At 43.1% G+C, this 23,371-nt stretch overlaps 1 protein-coding gene across 5 annotated transcripts in view; it reads right to left on the reverse strand.

Moving 5' to 3' along the window:
* igsf3 (immunoglobulin superfamily, member 3) overlaps nt 1-23,371 on the reverse strand; it is a 65,587-nt gene that overhangs the window by 12,490 nt on the left and 29,726 nt on the right. For all 5 annotated transcript variants that reach the window (XM_085920767.1, XM_085920768.1, XM_085920766.1 and 2 more), the window contains 4 exons: nt 15,009-15,428; nt 10,411-10,797; nt 8,878-9,285; nt 5,858-6,283 (listed from right to left, as the gene is read on the reverse strand). In XM_085920767.1, the coding sequence (XP_085776893.1) occupies nt 5,858-6,283; nt 8,878-9,285; nt 10,411-10,797; nt 15,009-15,428 (1,641 nt within the window). The remainder of the gene's footprint in view (nt 1-5,857; nt 6,284-8,877; nt 9,286-10,410; nt 10,798-15,008; nt 15,429-23,371) is intronic.

The following is a 23,371-nucleotide window of genomic DNA, read 5'->3' on the forward strand; positions in this document are numbered from 1 at the left end:
TCCCATTGTGTCAGAGGGATGTTCTATTCTTGTGCTGCTGAAGACCTTCTGTATAAGAGCTTGCTTTTCAATATCAACAGATTTTTTTAGGATTGTTACAGTTAAGAAGTTCACATTGACCAATAAACAGAACAAAGTCCAATAAACAAAGGAATTCCATTCCTACGGTGCAAAATTGGATTTGTATGTAAATCAGATTGCGCCTTAGCCTATTGCTCACCGACGCTGACACAGTAGTAAAATCATAAAAACAGTCAATATTTGTCGGTAGCTAGGAATTCCTAGGCCATAAATATAAAACAATCAAAGGGCAATCCGCGCACTGTTTGTAACTTGAAAATATTATACGTCGGTACCCTCCTATGCAGTTGGACTCTTCATCTATCATTCTGCTTAGAAGTAAAATAAAATTACCATTTAAGTTGGTAAGAAAATAAATTCCCCTTTGCAATAAATCATTTGCACAAGACTCTTATATCCTTTGTCCATTTTTGGAATTCACTAACACCAGAGCGGATGTTATTTGGCCTGATGGGAATCTCATGCACAAGAGATGAATGGGCCCCAAGATGCAGAGAGCAAAAAAGACTCATCAAACTGAACCTCGGGCATGTTTGTATAGGAAAGGGTTCTTCCGATAAGCATAAAACCTGCGCTCATTAAGCGGAAAGCGGTCATGCGAGCTGGCCGAGGCTTGACCCGCTCTGCTCTGCTGCTCAACTACTGCTGTGCATTTCTGTAGCTAGCGCTGACTTACGACTTCAATTACGGCTGCGGTAGTGGTCTGCAAAAAGAGGCATGCAGAAGAGAGATGGAAAGACAGCACGGAATAGAAAATCGGATAGGATTTGCATGTCTTAGCCACCACGCAGGTTTGCTTTTTGCGAGGACGTCAATAATGAACTTGACCTGGAGCGACCTGAAACCAGCGTGAGGAATTAAAAGGCTCTCACAAAATTAGTTTCTGGTTCAATGCACGCCTGGAAGACTCGTCCCTCGCCACCCGTTATGACCCCTGCGCATCGGCGGGTTGTGTGTTTGTAAACAGGCGGTAGGAAAATAAAAAAATGCAAGAGTGGCATGAATGCAGCCTGTGCGCAGAGTGCCGCCTCAGGTGAGCTCGCAGGCAAAGCAAAGTATAGCAGCCGAAAAACAAAGAAGGAGATTTACCACCATGTCAGTGGCAATAACCTCGGCATAACAGCAAACACAACACCGTAGCGTTATTATTCATGAAACACCGGCGAGGAAGCTGCTTGAAGAAAAATGTAAACATAATGGAGAGAATTACGAGGAGGAGGAGGGAATCGGGGAATTATAAAATATTGAAAAATCACAAGCGTGCAAAAGAAGCTGGCGCGGAGGGGAGGAGGAGCGCACTGAGGAAAAACATGCTGCTAAGTGAGAGCACGGGGACCAGTGAGGACATTAAAAGAGACTTATGAGCGGAGCGAGAAGAAAAACGCATGAAGACGGAGATGGAGCGGCTAAGGAGAGGGCGGGCCGTAATGAAGACGGACAGCTTCTATTCATGGCCTGATAAGCGAGAACCTCTGATCGCTGCAGTCGCTATCAATAACAGCTTGGTGGCAAGTACTTCACCGCGTTGAAAAGGGGTGAACACGTGTGGCATCCGCTCGAGCCATCCCATATTAAAAAAACGAGGATAACCCCAGAGAACTATTAGAGAAAGGGAGCAGGGCGTGATAAAGATGCGAGGAGTCGACGACATAAATCCTCAAACTCGAAGTGCGGCGACAAGATAACACAACAAGGGAGCTAGATAAGAAATAATGAGGAGAAGAATGAAAGGTAGTCAAGAGAGCTGAAAGGTGTGAGCAGTCGGGATGGGCGTATGAGCACATTTGTTATACATTAATTGAGTGGTGATGTGTTTGTGCACAATTGATTGGTGTTCAGTGAGTTATTTCTTTGACCAAACTCTTTGGGTCAAAAAATAACCCAAAAAAATTGGGTTGTTTTGAGGGTTAAGTGGTCAGGGATGCAATTAAGGATAGAGATATATAAAAAAAACACACACCTGAAATCTACACATTGAAGCAATATTGATATGATCCAATGAAACTAAGGTTGAACTTTTTGTCCATAATTTCAAATGTTATACTTGGCACAAAACAACCACCTAAAAGAAAAGCATAGCGACATAGAAGCACAGTTGTGACAGCATCACGCTAAGGGGCCTGTTTTTCTTCAGCTGGGTTTAGTCAAGGTGGAGGGGATTACCAACCGTTCAGAAAAACTGTAAATGTTAGCACAAAACCTTCAGGCTGCTGCTAGAACCCCCCCACTAGAACATCTTAACTTCATTTCAGGTTAATCGGAGGCACTTTAAATTGTGTCAGGTGTGTGACTCCAATTTGACACGAGATGAAATGCAAGTGGTTAATTGTGAACACAAACACATCCCAAACAATACAAAAATCTCTACACTTGTGTACCACAATCTATTTTACTCCAATTGAGTTTTGGTTTTAATGATTTATCTTGTATACTGTATTAAAAAAATCTGGCATATTTAAAAAGAGATGTGTAGACTATATATCCACAGTATATCAAAATCATATATATGTCCTAAAATTGAGAAAGAACCAATTAACTTTTCATTTTCCTTATGGTTGAGCATGGAAATGTAGTCAAAGGTTCATCGGCGGTGCGGGGTAAAGTGGGACAGCCCCTTTCTGCTCCCCCTCTATCCTCCCCCAGGCGACATCCCCATCATCCTTCTGGCCCGGCCCGGCCCGGACAATAACCTCTTAATGTCCTACTCCACATGCTAGACACGCGCCGGCTAAAATGATGAGAAAAAAATGATTGAACTCCTCAAACCATCATTAATCTAAACGCCACTTCCATTAGGGAATATTCCGCATAATTATCTGTGCGTGTTTTCTGTATGCATATTAGTGTGTGTATGTGTGTAGTTTGTGTCATGATGATATGAAATTGTATCAGGGGGATGAAGGCTTTCCCGGCGTGCCGCCATGCTCAACATATGTTTGCCATTATTGTGCTGCAGCGAGACACAATAGCGAAAACCCAATCAGGTGAAATGTGATGAGACAGCCGCAGTAGATGCAAAAGTGGATCGCATCTTCTAAAGTCTTTTTGGGGGATTACACTGGGGGAGATCCTCTAAGAAAATTAAACATGGGCCGCGGGAGGTCAGGTCCCCTCCCTGCTGTGTTTGCATGTTGCGTGCACACATTGGATTGATGGTGCTAAGCAACAGACCACCCGCCTGTGCTGGATAATTCAAGTCGTACAGAAATATAGTACGCACACGCGTGTAGATGCTGGATGTGCGGCCACGTGACTAACGGCATATTATCATTTGGCGGAATCAAATGTACACAAAGACAAAAGTATTGGGACACCTGCAGATGATCCCTTATCAAAATAAAATATGCTTGGTTTTACGCTGACAAGATCATAAACATTTCTTAAAGTGGTAGTTAAGTATATTTTTTTACATTACAATATGTTCTATGCACTTGCATAAGTCCAAACGAGGCATTTTGATTAACGGTGCGTTTGTAGGATATGAATTAAGCAGTAAAATCTACTTGCTTTGATCCATTTCAGCGGGCGGCCATTTTGTAACTTGCAATGACATCACAGGGCTCAGGTAGGGGCCGCCTCACCTGGACATGTGAAGTTCGCAAGCTGAGCCTGTAGGCACTGTGATGTCAATTTGTGGCATCTCAGCCTGAACACTAGGGAATACTATGAAAAGGACTGCATGAAAAAGAGATGAAGAAAAACTTAGAGTCTAGTGGATTTCAACAAGTAGAAATATAGATGCCATTTTACCTCTGGGTGTTAAGTACAAAAAAGTACAAAGAAACAAGACTGCTTCTTGAGAATAATAACAAGACGGCACAACATTTGCAGTCAGATCAAGTGTTGTCATCTGGCTAGGTAACCAAAGTAATACATATCAAAAAGTAGAATTTCCTCAATAAAACGTCCCCTTTAAATTGAGGACATTGGCGGAATGAAGCATCAAGAAGCCGACAGATATAATTCCACCTCTGCGTCGCTGGGAATCGAGGGTGAGCCGGGTTTGCTGCGAATATGCAAAGCAAGCGGAGAAAAAGCTTTCCCAGGCACACTGCGAGGAAGACACGCGAGCATGCCAGCGCGCCGATGTATACGAGCACACGTCGAAGCGCATGCCACGCGAGCCAGGCGCCTCATGCATATTAAGTAGCTACCGGGAGAAGAGCGATTTAGAGTCGCTCAATTATCTATCTGGTCAGTTGCTGTGTTTGCTCACACCTCATTTCATACAAGGCCTTTGTGAGGGATGGAAGACTCTGGTCTGATTGGCCTGCGCTCGGGGAAAAATAGAGAGGAAATGGAAACAAATCATCTGTGTGAATGAAGGTCCCCGGACGTGGCGAGGACTGAAGGAATTTGCCGCACAAAATACACAATGATTGCTTTGTCACACTTGCTGACTGACTTCCACTTGACAACTTATCACATGATCATGGTCACGGATGGAATAGCAGGGTGGTTGAACACTTTAGCCCAAAAGGAAAAAAAAAAAAGGACCTTGAATGAATCCCCCTGCAGACAGTGCGGGTTACAGCAAAAGTAAAGTGCCCACCGGGGGGAAGTAAATGAGCTTTCAGAATGATGAGGCGATTTCCAAATACGTCCTGAAGGGCCCGTAGACGCGGCGTCTTCGGTGTGGATGGCTAAGGTCACAACACAGACGCGGCGCTATTTTGCAATGTCGTTCTCCGGCATGTGTGTATGTGCCTCCTTATTTCTGCGTGCACGTGTATGGGGATCAATATTGCGCAATGAGAGACGGTCAAGTCTGCTCGCATTCCTCTGTCTCACTGCAAAAGACTTATTGATCATCCGAGTGTGTCTTTGTTAGCACAAATGTCGCCAGCAGACACGCTAAAGGACACGAGCAAAAGTCACAAAGGTGCATGCTCATAATCTACTTTTATGAATATCATTTTTTAATCAGAACCAGCCCATCTATTTTTTTGGCCAGCAGACCAGAGGTTGGAGACCACAGCTCTTACATTGCCTCAAAAGGTGGCATTTTATGCAAGCTGTGCCTGTTGCCGATGTTATGACAAGATGTGCTGGGTAATCATCAACAGAATAGAGCAGTGGCCTTTCTTTGTGCAATTTCATTCATATTTCTGGCGAGAACGCAATGCATTCTGTGCCAGCAATTTGCCTTTCAGATGATTGCTGATCATAATACCTAACGGCCAACCACACGACTCAATCATATTTGCTTCAAATTGGTTCTTTGGGTACCACAGGGCCTTTTTCCTTACCTGCATTATGAATTATGTATTGCGCTGTTGAGCCATACAAGACTGTGTTTAATTGGGCCAGTGTGTATCAGTGTGACAATTTGTTGTTGGACTTTAGCCACTAATTGGGAGTGTGTGTCTGTGAGTGTTCGTTTGTGGCACAGAGGCCCAGTACAGGTAGCATGGACAGTTTAATGCCTCCGCTGAGAAAAAACAAGTTCAAGGAGAGAAGGCTCGCTCTCTTTATCACACTTTCCTACTCTGACCCGACTGTCTCGGGTCTTTGCTTCCCGTCTTCCTGCCTTCTTTCCACTCTGTTCTTTCTTCCTGTGGGATCTTTAGCCATCCATTCGCCGAGCTCCATTAGGAGACCGCGCCCCGACGCGTGCAGAAAATGCCCACGTCTGCACACACACGCTCCAATTAGTTGCTAAACTGGAGACCAAGAGCAATTAGAAAGCGGACACCCTCTCAGCTCATCCTCTCAGTGTGTGTGTGTGTTGATCTGTCTGCCAATCAGGGTGACAAGAATGTCTGCAGCATTTTACCTGGTTGGAGGACGCTGATTCCGAGCAGGTTGGATGTGCGGTTGGCCACTCGGCTCCAGCTGTTGTCGTAGTTTTTCCTCCACAGAACGGCGGTGCACTGGTACTTGCCCTCCTCGCGACGCCCCGCCCGCGTCACAGACAGCCGGAAGTTGGTGTTGGAGTGCGAACGATCCACGGTGGTGCGGGTGCCCAAACCGAGCAACTGTTCCCCCCACTGCAGCGTGCCTTCGCGGGTGAAAGTCACCAGGTCCTTGAATTCGCCCTCGTCCTCGTCGGAGGCCTCCGTGCCAGTCGGCATGAAGCGCCAGGTGACCGAGGTGGGGACGCGAGGGTTGTGACGAGGCTTGACCAAGCACAGGAGGTCAAAGGAGTCCCCGTAGGTCACAGATGGTGTCCGTGATGAGGCAGAGACCATGAAGGAGGACTCTAGTGGCGAGAGAAGAGAAGACATGATGATTAAAAACAACGTAAAAAATTACATATTACATCCCATGCATTTCTGCAACAGAGACTCATTTGTTCAACAGAGACTCTCCACACTTCACTTTTTTAGCCACAGGTACATGAGAAATTAGAAATATAGTAAAGTAGCATTGCAAAATAAGACGCAGACATGAACATACATATCCACCAGGAGAAAATCAATGCAAACCACAGCGCTAATTCATCCACCATCAACATGTTCTCTTGCGTTGTGATAAGTGCAGAACGTACAAAAACTGCGATAAGACATTGCTCATTTCGGCACGTGTGTCAGCATCTGCGCGAGCGCCTCGTTCAACGGCAAGAGCGTGCCTCAAAATTAACAGCGATACAAAGAAAACACAAGGGAGAGATTGTTTTTAAGCACCCGTGTTCAATCTCCGCCCATCTCGCCGCCAAGTGGAAAGTGTCCTCATTAGGTAAAAATGTTGTATCATCATACATTGTGGTCAAAATACACCTTAGGGAGGCATAAGATAAAGATCCTGAAATGATCTGTAGCGATGTTTGTGTCAAATATGAAGCAGAAAGCAAACAACAAAACAAAAATTTGAGGAAATAGGACGATTTATTTGGGCTATGATTTCTCCCTCCTCTTGTTTTTCTGACATGTCCTTCTGAGGAGTGAGTGTAATCAATGGTATTCCACAGTTCGGTTCACTTAACCACTGCGGTAGAAGCTGCGGTAAAATCTTCATTTTCTCACTGACAATATATATATATATATATATATATATATATATATATATATATATATATATATATATATATATATATATATATAAAAACCTGCACTGCTATTTTCACGCAAAGGGAACAATTTCACAGCATAATAAGGTGGCTAGTATATGTATTTTGTTTTTGTTTATTTTGATGAATTTTGTTGTCAATTCCAATCAAAAACAATTTCAACAAGTTTCTTCTTTGAGGTAGCTGGACTTTGAATCAATTGCCCTGAACTGCTTGTCGATTGATGTCAGCAAATTTCTAATGGGTGGTTTTTTTGCATGTAACATTAGAACGTAACAACTACTGTACAAGCCACAGTAAGCCTAAGCAATACGATACATTGAGAAGGATATGTACCGAACTGTATATTTGTAATAGCTTAATAGAAAAACTTAATTAAACATGTAACCCAAGTCCGGTTATTTCTATTGAAAAAAAAAATCTTACATTTGAAACTAATCAGCCAGAAAACGAACTACTATGCCATGGTGCCTACTCTTGGCTGTGGCAAACAAATGAAAAGAATAAGTTTCCCAGTGGATGTCTTTCTAGGATGCCCTCCAGGATTTTGTTAGCAGGCAGCGGGAGTCCATTAGGAGGCTATGAATTCAATTAGGTTACAGTGACCGTATATAATATATGGAGCATTAGGCTGCCTATCGATTCAGAGGGCAGGTCACAGTAGAACCCATCTTGTGCCCAGTAGGCCACCAGAGGAAATTATTTCTTTTCTCATTTTTTTTTTTTTAGACAAAACCAGCAAGCCTTATCACAAAATAGGAAAGAAAATAACATGTCTATACAAAAGGGATTTGAGTCCTATTATACTTTTTGGGAAGAAAAAATGAGATACCCACACACCAAAATAAATAGAAGATAAAGTTCAACTCAAAATGACGGCCGCAAAAAAGCACACAATATTCATCTACACAGAAGAGAAGAGAAGAGCGGGGAGAGACAAGAACCTCTGGACTTGTTTGCTCCAATCTACATAACACGCCTCTTGTTTCTCAACCTAATGTGTCTGCCTGAAACTAACAAATAGCCACTTAAAAACGGACATCTCCTCTTTGTTGCAAGATAATCCGCGTGTGTGTGTGTGTGTGTGTGTGTGTGTGTGTGTGTGTGTGTGTGTGTGTGTGTGTGTGTGTGTGAGAACCCCCCTGCTCTTGACCTGCCAGCTCCTCATTGCTCCGCTCCAGTGGTTTTCTCAGCCTGTACTCAGAATGTTCTGCTTAACTCTGCACTGACTGAGGGCAGACCCATACACTGTGAAACACATCGCTGCTGAATTTCCATTCTAATAAATCCAACTAATCTATGTATGTGTGTGTGTGCGTGCGCTCGTGAGTGTGTGCATAATGATTGTCACCACAGCACGCAGCACTTGACGTGTGGCAGGTGGTGTGAGAATGTATCCTAATAGTTCTTTACCCCCAGGCAGAACATGAATAAACCATGGGGGTATTCTTCGAGTCGCCACGGACATAAGTAATGGGACACGTGACCATTACACCTACAGTGGATGAAAATGTGCAGGTGGAACAGCTTGTACTTTTTTGGGAAGACTTTCTCCAAGATTTTGGAGCGTGTCCATAAATCTTTAAACCCTGCGGCTGACAATCTCTGTTCTAGCTCAGAATATGATTGATGGATGCTGATTTTATCTGTAAACAAATAATGACTGATTCGTCTTTCTGTTGTGATGCCACATTTTGTCGGTCTCCAATTCCACGGGTTGAGTATATGCTCTCTCAGACAGTGAATGTTCTTGGAAAGATTTTGAGAAAAAAAAACAAAAAACTTACCGACAGTTTTGACTGTGACCATCTTCGTGTCTGACTTCTCTCCAATCTGCTTCCAGCTGAGTTCTGCTTCAGCGCCGCTTTGAAACCACTCAGTTGCAATGCAGCTGTACTGCCCCTCATCCTCTGGCAAGACGTTGTAGACTGAGAGTAAGAAGGTGTCAGCCCTCGACCTTTCAACTCGAATCTCGCCATAGGTGGAGCGCTCCCTGTAGGCGTCGCTGTGCCGAACTGTGCCGTCTCTGTCCAGAGAGGCCAACCTCTGGGCGGGTTCGTTGCCCTCCTTGTCTGTCCATTGCCACACGACAGACAGAAAGCCAGCGGTGGACTGCACCAAGCAGGTCAACTGCATCACGTTGCCCTCCAGAACCTCAGATGAGTTGCTAGACAACAAGACGGTCATGTTGCTCTCTGGAAGAAAAATACAATAAAGGTCAGCAAGTGATAAGATGGAGTCCATTTTTAAAAATGCTTTCCCAGACTGAATCCAAAAGACAAGAGGAATTCCACTTTGAGTATTCCAAAGAACACGAGCCCAGGGGCAATGAGTGGTTGATATCGCCGGGTCGCTTGTGGCCCCAGGCGCATCAGAGTGACGGCTTGAGAGCAGTCCGTGGCGGTTTTGGGTTTGTGTAGGGAGGGGATGGCGCTGTTAGTCTTTCGGAACCCGCGGTCGTTTATTCACTGAACTAAGAAGATCACAAGAGGCAGATGAAGAGGAGGGTAAGAAGTCCTTCCAGGCTCTCTTGCTTGCTTTCACCACAACCTCATCACTTCAAAAACATCACAAAGCTCCAGTTAACCCAAAAACTAAAGTGATGTCACTGAAGATCCCCCAACCCTCCCCTTTTTTCTCCCCTCAGGCCAAACTCTGTTCTTCCTTCCTAATAAAGCCGCGAGAAGTGTATGAATATGGATTGCGTTAGCCTCTTATCTTCTATAACACTCAAACCTAGAAATCCTATTTTTTTCACATTCATTCCAAGACTTTCATACCTGAGATGATGCCACAAAAACAGATTGATCACAGCGCTACGACGCATGAGGAAGAATATGGATATTTTTTTGAAGCGCTCGAGAGTAAATTTACAGTGATCAACCAACCCTCACATGACGCTCTTCATCCAGCCTGGGGAACCTCTTGGCAGACACTGATGCGTCTTTCTTTGCGTCTTTTTACTTCTTTGTCGTCTTATTTCATGGCTGTTAGTTCAACCTCTGTAAGTCTAGACTCTGCAGCTTTCCATTATACTGCCCCCCCCTCCAACCCTCTTTATGGGAAGCGCCATAATTCTACATTACAATTCCTTAGTAATCCACTCAAAGGGAAAATACATTAGGAACAAGAGGAGCATTATCTGATCGCTACTTACTCACAGCTAACAATAGCGGCTATCTGTCAAGGCACAGGGAGAGAGGTGGGGACATTCAATACCACTAAAACTGCTCTTATGAATAGCTCATGATTCTTAGTGTAATTGACAAGTAAGGACAGACCAACTAAGCCAGTGGCCTTGTGACCGGATTATGACTCACTGAGCGGCTGCACTGTGATCTGAACGTTGCGGGACCGCTTGCTTCGGTCGATGAAGTCTCCCGTGGGTGTCTTTTCCCGCTCCGTCACGCGGCAGATGTATTTGCCGGCGTCGTCGAGTCGTAGGTGCTGCAGCTTGAGCAGGTGTACGTTGGGGCTTTCCTTGCGCACAGTCATATGGCCGGCGGCTTCGCGGGCCATGTAGTCGGGGCCCAGGACGGGCACGGCACTGGGGCCCACCACGGCCACCGGTGAGCTGCTGAAGACCCACGACACCGAGAAGAATCGCTCGGGGACGTTCTGCGCCTCAATGGTGCAGCGGAGCTCCAGCGGCTCACCGGCCGTGAAGGACCGTCGCTCCGTGCTCACCTGGATGCTGAAGTCACGATCTAAAGAGAAACCACAATCCCACTTTTTAGTATTAATCCAGACATACTCCCTCATACTCAACTTTATTTTGCCCATATTTTTGCATCCCATGACTATAATAATGGCACTAATGATGGGCAAATGAAGCTTCAAGATGATTCATGAACCCGTTGTTGTGTTTACTTAGATGGCACTCTCTGTTCACCGAAGAGCTGAAAGCCCACCGACTTGTCATTTCTTAAAACCCTCACTTTACACCATTTCCATCTAGAGGAGCCAAGGAATACAACAACTGGTTCATGAAGCGTCATTTTCCCTTCACTGCCATTATGGCACATCGGTTCAGTCTTTTCATCAATGCACAAAGCATTAAAACACTTTCCATATTGATTTTACACCAAACATATGCAAGCACGCCTTGCTTTATGCTCTTCCCCATACAAATTGTCTTGTCAGGGTAGACTCATGCAAGAAGTCCTATCCATGACTGATTAATTGATTGTGATGCATGTCCCAATACTCTAATCCATAGAGTACATAATGCGCAGTACATAATGACTGGCTACATGTCACTATTAACCTTCCTGCCAAGTACAGAGGAGAAGGCTTCCAACATTTCCACACCAGAGTGTTTGTCAGGAAGTGCGTTAGTCGTCGTAATTACACCTCGAGGCCAGCGCCAACGCTGAGAGGAAAAGCAGCCGTTGCCCTACCGCACTCATCATCAGCAAATTAATACAGCAAATACCACACGCACGCACGCACGCGCACGCGCGCGCGCGCGCACACGCACACACGCGCACACGCGCACACACACACACACACACACACACACACACACACACACACACACACACACACACACACACACACACACACACACACACACACACACACACACACACACACACAGAAAGTGAGCGTAATTTGAATAAGTGGAAGCGGAGTAAGCACCACCAACTTTGCTGTGTGTGAGCAGGTGGAAGAGAGCGCTTGACTCCCTGTCACACTGCAAGCGAGAATTCTAATTAGGTTTATTTTTTATTGCCGAGGTGAAAGCGAAGAGGAGGGGAGGGCGAGCGGAGCATTCTGACAAATCAGCGTTTTTTTTAAGAATTATTATTATTTTATCCGCATGGCGTGACCTCAACCTTTCCTCTTTCCTATTCTCTTGGCGTCTTCTCTGTGGTTGCAACTGACACCATTTCAGTGCCCCAAGAATCCCTTTAATATTCTCGCTTCCTCATTTTAGTATTCAGCCTCTGCACCTAAAACTGTGACTAGGCACAGTCTTCCAGTGTTTGTCAATATCTAGCCTTCAGCTAGAGGCGATGAGGACTTGTTTGGGATACCGACAAGGCTCTCAGGGGTGGACTCTTGAGTCCTTCTTAATTAATGTGCTTTCGCTGCATTGGTGTGCGAGGGATATGCATTTGACTGTGTTTCCTTGATACTGGAAAAGAAAGAAAGAATTGAAAGGGTCAGGGGTAGTCTGTTCATGAAAAATGATTCAAGTTTATGAAGGAGCTAGTGAGTTGGCACAGTGACTAAAATCTTGCCAAAAGCAAGGAAGTGTTTTTCATTTGTTTTTAAATTATGGACTAGAATTATTTTCACATTTTTTTGTATAATTATAACTATTGCAGCGTAAGCGTGGGTTACTCTGTAAAAACTCTTCAAACAATCTCAAATCAAGGCAAAATATGCTTCTTCTCATTATTGACTGTTTATCAATGGTCTTAAAATAATTCTCGAAGATCAATATATCAACATCTCTATCGAACAAGCTATAACAAATACGGTGGGCAGTGTAGCACACGACCGTCATAATCGTAACATAAAATACAAATGTAAGAAACCAAACATTGTTCTCCTGTTATGTTTTTTTTTGTCGCCTTGCATCACAGTGTGTGGTATAATAAATTCAATGTGTGATGTGCTGCAGCATAAGCAGCCATGATCTCACATGCCGCTTGCAGATTGATTGTTCACCGCAAATAAATAACAATAATCGCCCGCACATATTAAGATGTCAGGGCCCATCTCATCGGACCCAAATCTTTTTGTGTAGATACTAATCAAGAGGGGGGTGATGTATACTGATACGACAACTAAGAAATGATGACAGCTCACTATTCATCTTGGCACTTTGTGCTCTGCCTTCCTGATGAGGACAATCAAGTTTGGAGTCATGTCATTAATAAAATCTAATAGAAGTGACAGTTCAAATCCCATATTGTTTGGTCCAAGGCTTCAAATGTGAGGGAATCTAATTCATTCCTCTCATGTTGTGCATACTGCATTTGAAAATAAGGTGTCAAGTCAAGTTTATTTGTATAGCCCTAAATCACAAGCAGTCTCAAAGGGCTTCACATAGACAATCAATTGACAATAATTCTCAAAGCATCCCCTGATCTTAGGCTCCCAAAAGGGCAAGGAAAAACTCAAAAAACCCCTACAAGGGGAAAAATGAGAAACCTTGAGAAATTTGTGAAAAAAATGTGATGCAAAATGTTAAGTTTATAACCGGGTGAAAAAAAGCAAATGTTTTTTTTTTGCGCTTAAATGTGTTCAGTTGTGGAGGCAATGGACAAGGGGGGAAAAAAAAAAAAGAATTTTTTTGGGGGATTTTTTTTTTTTGTTGTTATTGAGATTTGGACCCATAACCTCTCAACTGTGAGGGAGGAAATCGAAAATAAATAAAAAAAAAAGTTGAAAAGTCTTAAGAGAGAAAGTTGATTTTAAAAAAATAATAGAGGGGGTAAAAAGAAAAGTTTTTTAAAAACAGGGAGTTAAAACAAGATTCCGTCCAAGGCTCACTTCTTTGATGCTGGCTGTGGCTGATTAGTTAGTGATGGGGCTGTCTTCCACTCCATCTTTTATGATGGGGAGCTTAATGGAGGTGCTGTGCCCTAGCTCCTACAACATCCTCCTCCTCTCGCTGTCAAATATGCACAACTTGACGAATTCGCCCCAAAAACTTATGCAAGCTTCATCCTCGCCTGGCAGTAAGGAAACACAAAGCCATCTAAAAATCACACGCATCAAGTTTGCGCGCTAACATAAGCACACCTCCGCTGTGTTTGTCGTCATGCAACAACACCTCCATCTATTATAGATTACAGGGAAGACGGAGAGTGACAAAAGGTTCAGAGAGGGAAACTCTTTGTGCCTTTTGTCTCCTCCGTGAAGAAGTAGGGAGTCGTCTGACAAGCGTGTTTCACATCTCTCTTCCCACCAGCCGACGCTATCTGGGGCGCCATCGACGTGTACAGCTCCGGAGCGCATGTAAGACTTTTTTGGGAAAGGCTACCAAAAAATGAGTTTAATTTGAAGAGATTCGCTTGTAGCCGTTGTGCTCGGATAAAGGCGTTAATGTGGTCGCTGTTTACCAGCCAGACATGAGGCCCTTTCCAGTAGACGCACAAAGAAGGACTTCTTCCGAGTGGGTGACGGCACAGCTCGAGTGATAGGGTGAGGAGGTCGAGTTGGGTGGGAGGTGCGGTGACGAGCTATAAAGCTGTCTTTGTGTCTGATCCATCAAGCCCGGGGGTTGACTACTTATGAGATAATTATCATGAGGCGTCGTCCTCCGACAGCCACGCTATGGTGTTACTTGACCCGATGTCCTGCCTCCTTTCTGCCTCATCATCCTCCTCCCCCACTTTGTCATCTCCATTAGACAATCAACCGACCGAACGATCTGAGTTGCCGATAGCACAATTGCTTGCACTAATGTACTCAGGAAAAACCATAACTGGCAAAATTTTGCAATGGTTTCCCGACCGCAAAGCCACAAAAGAGTGAAAGTAAAGGTGTGAAAATTAATCGATTAATCGACAACAAATTTTCTGGCCTTTTTGTAATGCGTAGATCATGACAAGATACAACCATGATACAAGTCATGGCAAAAAGGAAAGTAGTAATTGGTGTCGTATATCGACTGTTCTAATCGTTTGTCAAAGAGGAGACTGTCCACACTGTAGACACCTGTTACGCTCACTTGCACCATTTAAAGCTCTTCACATTATCACCGACTCTGCTTTTAATGTTGTTCGCCAAAGCGACACAAATGCATCAGTGGGAGGTCTGTGGAGGTTGAATAAGCCCTTTTTAGTGAGTTAATGAGCTTAGTGACAGAGGCTGATCAGCAATCAGAGGAAGCCGGCCCACATGTGCGATGTACATCTGCTCACTTTGAAATGCAATCTGAATCCCTGACTTCACTCACCGGTGGGCTGAATTCGGAGTGGGGTCTTGTCGCTCTGTTTGCGGGTCATCGCAAACCAGCTGCCGTCTGCGTCCTGAATCCACTCGGCAGCTTGGCAGTAGAGCAGGCCTTGATCCACCGGCTGCAGCTTGTGGATGGTTAGTCGGTAGGATGTGGCGCTGGTTTTGTCTAGTCTGAGGTCCCCCGCCGCCATCCTCTGTCGGTACGGACCCCCGGACCGCAGAACAAAGTCCTTCGACAGGGTGAGCAGCTCCTGAGGCGGGGCCGATGCATCATCGGGCGCTTTCAGGTACCAGCCCACTGACAAGTGAGTGTGTTGCATCGTGGTCCGGGAAACTTCACAGGTCAGTTGGAGGGTATCTCCTTCCACTTTGGACAGAGTCTGGGCTGGAGCTGATACTGTCAGTGAGTCAGCAATAACTGCAAGAAGAAAATGAAAATCTCAATCAGAGGTGGGGAAAATGTCATATGGATAAGATGAACAGAATGCATCTAATGAATGAGCTGACAATTAGGAATCTGGCTCAGTGATGGAATAGAGAGTCAGTGGAGTAAAAATCAAAGAAAACACTGCAATGCTATCCATTAGCCATCTATTGATTATTTTCTATATGACTTGCTGCATCCCAATAGAAATATTTTTCTTTGACTTTGTTTTTTTTCTGTGTTCCCGTTTTCTATTGAGCAGGTTCCTGGCGCAACAAAGGGTTACAGCATATACAATGTGCAAATCCATTTATGGGGAATGCACAGGTAGGAAGTGTTTAACGTCAAAATAAATGTGCTGTAGAGGCCATTTCGGGTTAGAATGATCCATTATTTTAAGTGTTCTGTCTCAGTCCATAAAGAAACAGCAGGTTGCTGTTAAACGTGCAGGACCGCCTTGACTAGAGCAGACAATTTGGGTTTATGTCTCTTCGTAGTGAAAATAAATAGACATATAGATACAAGCTAAAAGTGCCTCCTAATCTGATTTGCAAGCAAGAGGAGGAAGAAAAATACTTTTCTCTCTCTGACATGAGCATCACCAGTATCCTTCCGTATGTTCAACATGCTATAGTGTGCTGACACATCACCGCAACACAGCCCACCAGAGAATTGCATGAATATACAAATACGCATACAGTAGAAGGTCATGGGGGAAAGAAAAATCTGTGTATGCTGAAGGAGTGAATATTTTAATCGAATGCTTCACAATCGTGAGGTGAAATGTCTTCCTATGTTATGCACATATTGTATGCAGGCACGGTGCCTTGGAATATTCTCAATGCACATTATGTTAAGACAGCGTGACATCAAGTTAATTGAGCAAATGATGCGTGTGGTGGATCTCACTAGAGCTCAAGATACAGTACCCTGTAATTTGTGCTTAAAATAAACGCATCCACATCACCGTGATGCTTCGTTGGCATGGAATAATGTGAAATTGTCTTTTTGTTATTGGCATGGCAACCACACACCAATTCTGTGGACGAGCTGCTCGGCTGAAGCGCCAAAAACTCAAATTGAATCGGGGTGCCTAGATTGTTTATTTTCTAAACTGCTGAAAGTAGACGGTATATGTCAAATACTTTATTTTAAACAACTCAGAACGCTGAGCGGCATTCTAATGCACTTTCTCTAGTGAGGGGCGAGTAATTTACATGGCTGTCAACCTTGTCAGTCGTTTAGCATTTTATGATAGATGTACGTTATAGTCCATTAAGCTGAACACTAATAAAATATACATATGTAATCTATTTTGGCAGCCTTTTTCTGTACTATGGAAATTTGACTTTTCAATTGATTATATGACATATTGACGACATACTGTATGAGGTATTGGATTTCTCCATGTTTGGTCACTTCATGAATTCAAACAGTTTTGTCTTTTCGATGCATTTAGTGATTAATTGCGTCATATGTATTAGTGTTTACTTGAGCAGAGGCAGCCATGTGAAGATATTATATTCCACACTTAAAAAGACACCCGCAATACTATTTTTCAAAATATTTCAAGACGGATCGATGCAAGAGCACAACCATTAATACATATAACTGGGCTCATGTTGATTGCGTGTAATAACAGGAGCTACTGTGATAGCAGGGCCCGCCAGAAAACGCAAAGCAAAACTAGGCCAAAGTCAGACAGATCACAGAGAAGAAGATCGACAAGAGGGGGGGTGGGCGAAGAAAATATTGTGGTTAGCTCAAGTGAGAAATGCTGCTAAAATAGACGTCACAGGAAAACAAAGTGGCCAATAAGGGAGGGTCAAAGTCAGCAGGCCTCTAATGAGGTGCTACATTCTGCTGCTACTGTATACCCGCACGTGAAGGAGCAATTTGCTGCACTTCTTTGACTCGGTACAATCTTCGCATTCATTTCTCGCTCACCTCAAGTGAGTTATTATGGCAATATTAGGCATGGGTGCAATAAAGCTTTTCTGCTGATATATGCCTTTGTTGTTTGTATGATACAATTACTAATATGGGACCGTAAGTAGGCCGTTGCCTGTGTTTATAGTGAGAGGCTCTGTTTATAATGCTTTCTGGCTGGGCAACCTCACTCTCTTAATGGGTCTTACCGCTGGGCAAGCGGATTTCACTGGAACCGTATTGACATGATTTAATCCTGTTGTTGTCCCGCAAATTAGTGTCTTCCAAATTAGGGACCCCGAGCAATAAAGGGTACCAAAAATCCTAAAATAAGTGAGTGAGATAGGATTATGTTTTTAATCACTTTTTTGGGGGGGTGCGCGGGGGTTAGTTAGCCAGATTAGGACAGATTAGAATATAATGGTAACTTTTGATTTATTGGATCGATGCAAAATGAGAAAAGAAACAAAAAAAATATCAAACAGTGGCATTTAAAGGAAAGATTTGGCTAACTATATTTCAACGATTTTGTTAGTATTTTGTTTGAATACTAACAGGAAAATGTCTATTAAAAATAATACAATGAAAGTAACTTGATCAACAGAAAGTGTTACATTTGGGGAAAAAAACAGTTTATCCTTTTGTCCTATCATTTGATATTTCTATAAATCATTGACAATGATTTCATAGGCCTTGGCAGTGGTCTACACAGATAACAGAGAGCCATTGTAGTTTCCAAGGATGTTCTAAAACATTTATTACTGCGTGAGTACAGCGGTTCTACTTAAATTGTCAATTGCTGTTACACGCATGGAGAGCCTGAATGCCTCGCGATCAGAGCCTGAGCGGCAGCCGCACGAGACTGTTACCACAACAACACACCTACACTACAACCTACCATCGCCATAGCAACCCTCCCACATGATGCTTGGGGCCTCTGAGAACAGCTCAAGCGTCACTGGGATAACCTTGTGCCCCTTGCATCCTTCCAATATCTTTTGTGAACCCCTCTATAAGTCCCGGTTAGACTGAAAGAATTCAGTGAGTTGATGCTTTACGGCTCATGGCCTCAATTCTTTTGGAGACATTTAACATTGGGACAAGTCCTCAGTCCAGGGGACCAATCAGATTTAGAGACAGATCAGTCAGGGGTAGCAGACCAATCAGTGAGCGTCACCCAATCTCAACATTTCTGAGGTTGTGGAGATTTTGTAGTGGCCCCACTGACCTCAATCTGGGAGCGGATTAGGAACAGAATGAAATGGCATTTCTGGGCACAAACACACACATTATCCTGTCACTTGAGAAAACATAGGAGTGACTTAAACTACCTCAACTTTTGCGGTCAAGGTATATGTCATAAATAGTGCATGTCAACCTGAAGCATGATTGTTGGGGCAAATGTGGCGCTTGAGGATCAATCCACACTGAAAACAAAATACTCATTACGTTTCCAGTATAATTCCCTTTTTTGTATCGAGAAATTACATTGTTCTAATGGCGGTGTCTCCTTTCACTTAAAACTAAGCCAAACGTGATTTCCTTGTCTTGTAAATGTCTCCTTGAAATAACTCTTAAAAGACGTTTTTTTTTTTTATTTGTCTAATGCGTTCATTTATTCTGGCAACAGTTTATTTTATGTAGCAATCTGGATTTTTTTTAAAATTATTCTAGGTAGGTATTATTCAAGAATGAATCCATTAAATGGCTTCAATCAAAACATTGATGATGTCATTATAAAGTAAAAAAAAAAAAAAAATCCTACATTATTCATCATCGTTATATGAAAATCTTTATTTTTTTGTTTTCTCTGATCTGTGCTTGTCCTCCTTAGCGGACGGGTGGCTACCTCAGCTGACTGGGTGATAGGTGGTATTGACCCTGGACTGGTCGCCAGTTGTTATAGCTAGACAGTCCATTCATGCACTCAGTCACTCCCATAAATGATTTAGAGTCGACAACAAGCTAAGGCGTGGCCCACTAAATAAATTGCATATTAAAATGGTATAATACTAGTATTTTTTACCGATTGGCTGGGTGAACTCATATGGCTTTTCGACTGCCTTATAGTGAGTTATGCGGTGCTTTTTGTTTTTTTGCTAAATGTGGTTCCTTGCCTTCTAAGGTCTAACTGCATAAAAAAAAAAAACGTATTGAATAGGTTCAGTATTTTTCTCCCTGGATTCCTTTTTTAATATTGAATTTGACTGATCATCCTTCACATTTTTGGTTTGGTGAGTGAAGGCAAAGAATAAAAAATGTTTATTATTTTGTCTTTTTGACAAGCACAGAGGCTTTCAGTCCCCCATAACTCTTCCCTCCCAGTCTACCTCATTTACATTTTTTTTTTTTGGCTTTAATCTTCCCTCCTAGCCCATCTTCTCCTTCGTCAAACCTCTGAAGTGAGCGACGCTCGTCATTGCTCAAGCTGCCCTTTTAAGTCCAAGCATGAGGATGTGCAAGTAGGAGGGGAGGAGGACACAAAAACAGTGAAAAAGCAGACTTTGGCAAAGATGAGACGGGTTGAGAAGAGATGATTTATCCAATGTGACCTGTATATTCCATGCATCCAAACTTCTTTCCTCACACTTTGTTCAATGCTTTTTTTTTTTATATTCCGTGCTACGTGTACTCGTTTTAGTTTGACATGAAAAAAATTCTTTTAAAAAGTATTTTCCGCTCCATTGGTGTACATAACATATTGATGTCAACAAGCAACATAGTGGGCGTCTCATTAGGCCATGGTGGCTGCCATGCACAAACATCCGGCAAAATATATGGTGCCGCACAAAAGTGGCAAGCAACCATAATGTACCTGTATGTATTTTTCCCCACTATGACTTTTGTGGAATGCAACAGCAAGCAGTTACGTTTTACAGTAGAACCTCAGAATTTGAATGTCACGCATGATCTTTCCATTATCAGTTCAGACACTAACTAAATAGCAATACATCCACTGTTGAAGTACTCTCTAGTATGTACTTGTATGATCTGGGTCATGGCGCAAAAAAGGTTGGGGCATATCTAAGCTAGAATGGGCCGAGAAGCAAGGTACCTGAATTAGTCTGTGACCTTAAAATCAAGGTACACGCCCAACCGATTTTGGGAGTACTGTTAGAAAAGACCCCCGGAGGGTAAACATAATTAATGGGGGTCGGTGGTGAAAATGGGTTTTACACCCTTGGAATTAAATAGCTTTTTTCTACTTGGCCTGTAAAGTTCAGAAAGGTTTTATGATGGTGACAGTTGGATCCTCTAATGGATCAATTTAAAATATAGGCCTATCCAGCAGGGGGAAAATTCAGAATCCGAAGTTGACTGGCGTCTCTGTATTCCAACTTTATGTGGCCTTTAACATGGAGTAATAAGCAAGTTTAGATGTTTAAATGTTTTATCTCATTTAAAACATCAATGCAAATGACTAATGAGTCTATCTTGGCAAGAGAAGCATTTCACGGGGGGGGGGCGAGTGTAGCAGATGTTCAGACACAGCTGAAGTAGGTACCGATTTAGGTAGCGTGGCAGCGTGTTAAGTGTCGTTGGTGCAACTCAAACGGCCGTTTGGCAAAGCCAGCAGGGCAATTAATGTTAATTTCTTGGTGAAACAGATAAAAGTGCTGAGAGGACGACAGAGCGCGGGGGAAGCGTTCCTCCGCCGCAAATCACCGAGGCAAGATGGCGCTGACTCAAGCGGGCGTATCGGGTCAGGATGAAACACAATTAGGGATGAATACGCCAACGGCCTCTCCTACACCTGTCACCGACATCCTCGTTATCCATCGTGCTTCAAATTCTCCATCGCTGAGATTGCTGTCGAGTTGCTCGATTGGCCGATGAGGAGGTACAATGGGGAGATAGTATAATTGGGGTTTAAATGGGAGCAAAGAAAAATTTGTCAAACTCAAGGCGTTGAGCGAACACAAGCAGAAAATAATGTTGGATTACAGTGAACACCCCGTTTCTTGGCGAAGATAGGTTCCAAACCACCCATCCGTTTGATCCTTCGCACATATTTTAGACTAGGGCTACAGCTAACGATTTCTTAAATAATTGATTAATTTATTCATGATTTCAAATTGACAGCACAGAAAACACACAAACAAATTAAAAGATTCAGTTACTGGTTGATCTGTAATGTTTTTGCAAAATAGGCAAAATGTTGATCATTATTTTCCAAAGCAAAAACAGCGACTTGGAAATGTTTTATTTTGGTTCAACACAAATATAATTAGTCTGCTTTCATGGAGACCGACAGAAATTAGAGACTTTATTGTAGAGAGGTTGAAATTCAGAGGACCTGAACTATTCTTAAATTACTAGATTACAATTTTCTCATTTGCTGATTTGTGAGGATGATCTGGAATGCAAGCCTTGCGATGGATGGGGTATATTGTATTCTCTTTGTAGTCTCATGGCAAGATATTTCCTCGCAAAATAGCAAATCCAACAGGTCATCAAACCAAACACCAACTTTGACAAACGAGTTGTAAACCTAATAAGGAGCCATGCCAAACAAGAAATCAGCAGCAGGGAAGGGAGGGGGTGATGGGTAGGGTCAGGGGGTTTTCGTGTCAAAAAGTTGGAGGCTGCAGTGTGCGATCGAGGCCCTCGGCAGGGGTTCCATCCATAATACAACACATGAGCATGATCAGAGGAGCCCGAGCAACTTAGTGGAACCTAGATGAAGCGCATCGCTTCATGGCTTTCACTGCTTTTAAGTGTCCTTCTCAAATCTTGTGTCACACAATTATCAGACACAGCCTCAAAACCATGCTGGCCATGTAATATTTTAATGCAATCCAGTGTAGCCATATTATGTATCGTGTATGATTGGTGGGCGCTGCTGCCAAAATGCTGCGTGTGATATTCTCTTGTGAATTTATGATGCTCTCTTTCCAGCGTCTTTCCGGCAAAATGCCAGCATCCATCAAAACTACTGGTCCAGAAAGGAGAAGTTACACTATATTCTATTGTAAATCAATGCTGGTTTCACTCAGCAGGCCTTTCGGAATTTGTTGACATTTCTCACACTAATTTTATTTTTAATGACGTACTTAGTATGTCACGCAGATGTAAATTCAAGTCGGGCTGTTCTTGAACAAAGTGGTTTAAGCTTTCCCAAACAAATAAGTTAATTGCTTTCTAATGTTCATAATTCATATCAGTGATTTTAGTGAAAAAAAAATCAGTGTAGGGGGAAAAAAAACAATGAGACCATTAATAACCCTTGCAGATAATTGGGTCAACAGTGAATGTGTAGAGAACCATAACAGCGGATTTATTAGCTTGCTCACGGATGTGCACAAACACCATTCAAACAGTCAATGTTGACATTGCCGATTTCTTTTGAGGCAATAAAGAGCTTCACATTGCTGAAATTATTTGAGCAGAGGAAATCGGGTGAGAAATATGCTATACCATAAGTAGCAGTGACTTCTCAGCTCAGTTTATGGAAATCAAAGGCTTCTTTCTACAATATTGCAATAACAATGCATTAACACTTTGCCCATAAGGACCACGGGCTGTGGAAGGAAATATTCCATAATGCAAACTTGGCCAATTTGGACGTTTTATAAGCCAAACGTCCCAAATGAAAACAAATGGATTCCCGACTCTGCTTAACAGATGAGGCGCTGTGAGCTAAAAGTCTCGTACGCATGAAGCAAAGTCTGATTAATGAGGTCTCGGAACATATCTAATATTTGGCAAATGTGAAGCCAGATGAAATCCCAAAAAGTGGTTGGATATGAGCGATCATACAGAAGCTGATATGAGATTTTCAGTTAGAAGGTGGGAGGTCTATCACTAATGGAACAGCACTGAAGCGGGAGGGGGGGTTGGTTGAGTCCCGTGCAACAGCTCAGAGGTCGATGAGGAAAAGGAAGGTTTTTCATTTAATAAAAAGGGGTCTCGCTAGCTTTCTTTCTGGTGTCACCAAAGAGTCATCCCTCTTTAGGCTCTGTCCCATTTTCTCCTCACTGGAGCTTTCTTTGTCTGTCTGCGCACCC

The sequence above is a fragment of the Syngnathus leptorhynchus genome, chromosome 9, assembly GCF_054491065.1.
Source record: "Syngnathus leptorhynchus isolate UIUO chromosome 9, UIUO_Slep, whole genome shotgun sequence".
NCBI classification, from domain to species: domain Eukaryota; kingdom Metazoa; phylum Chordata; class Actinopteri; order Syngnathiformes; family Syngnathidae; genus Syngnathus; species Syngnathus leptorhynchus.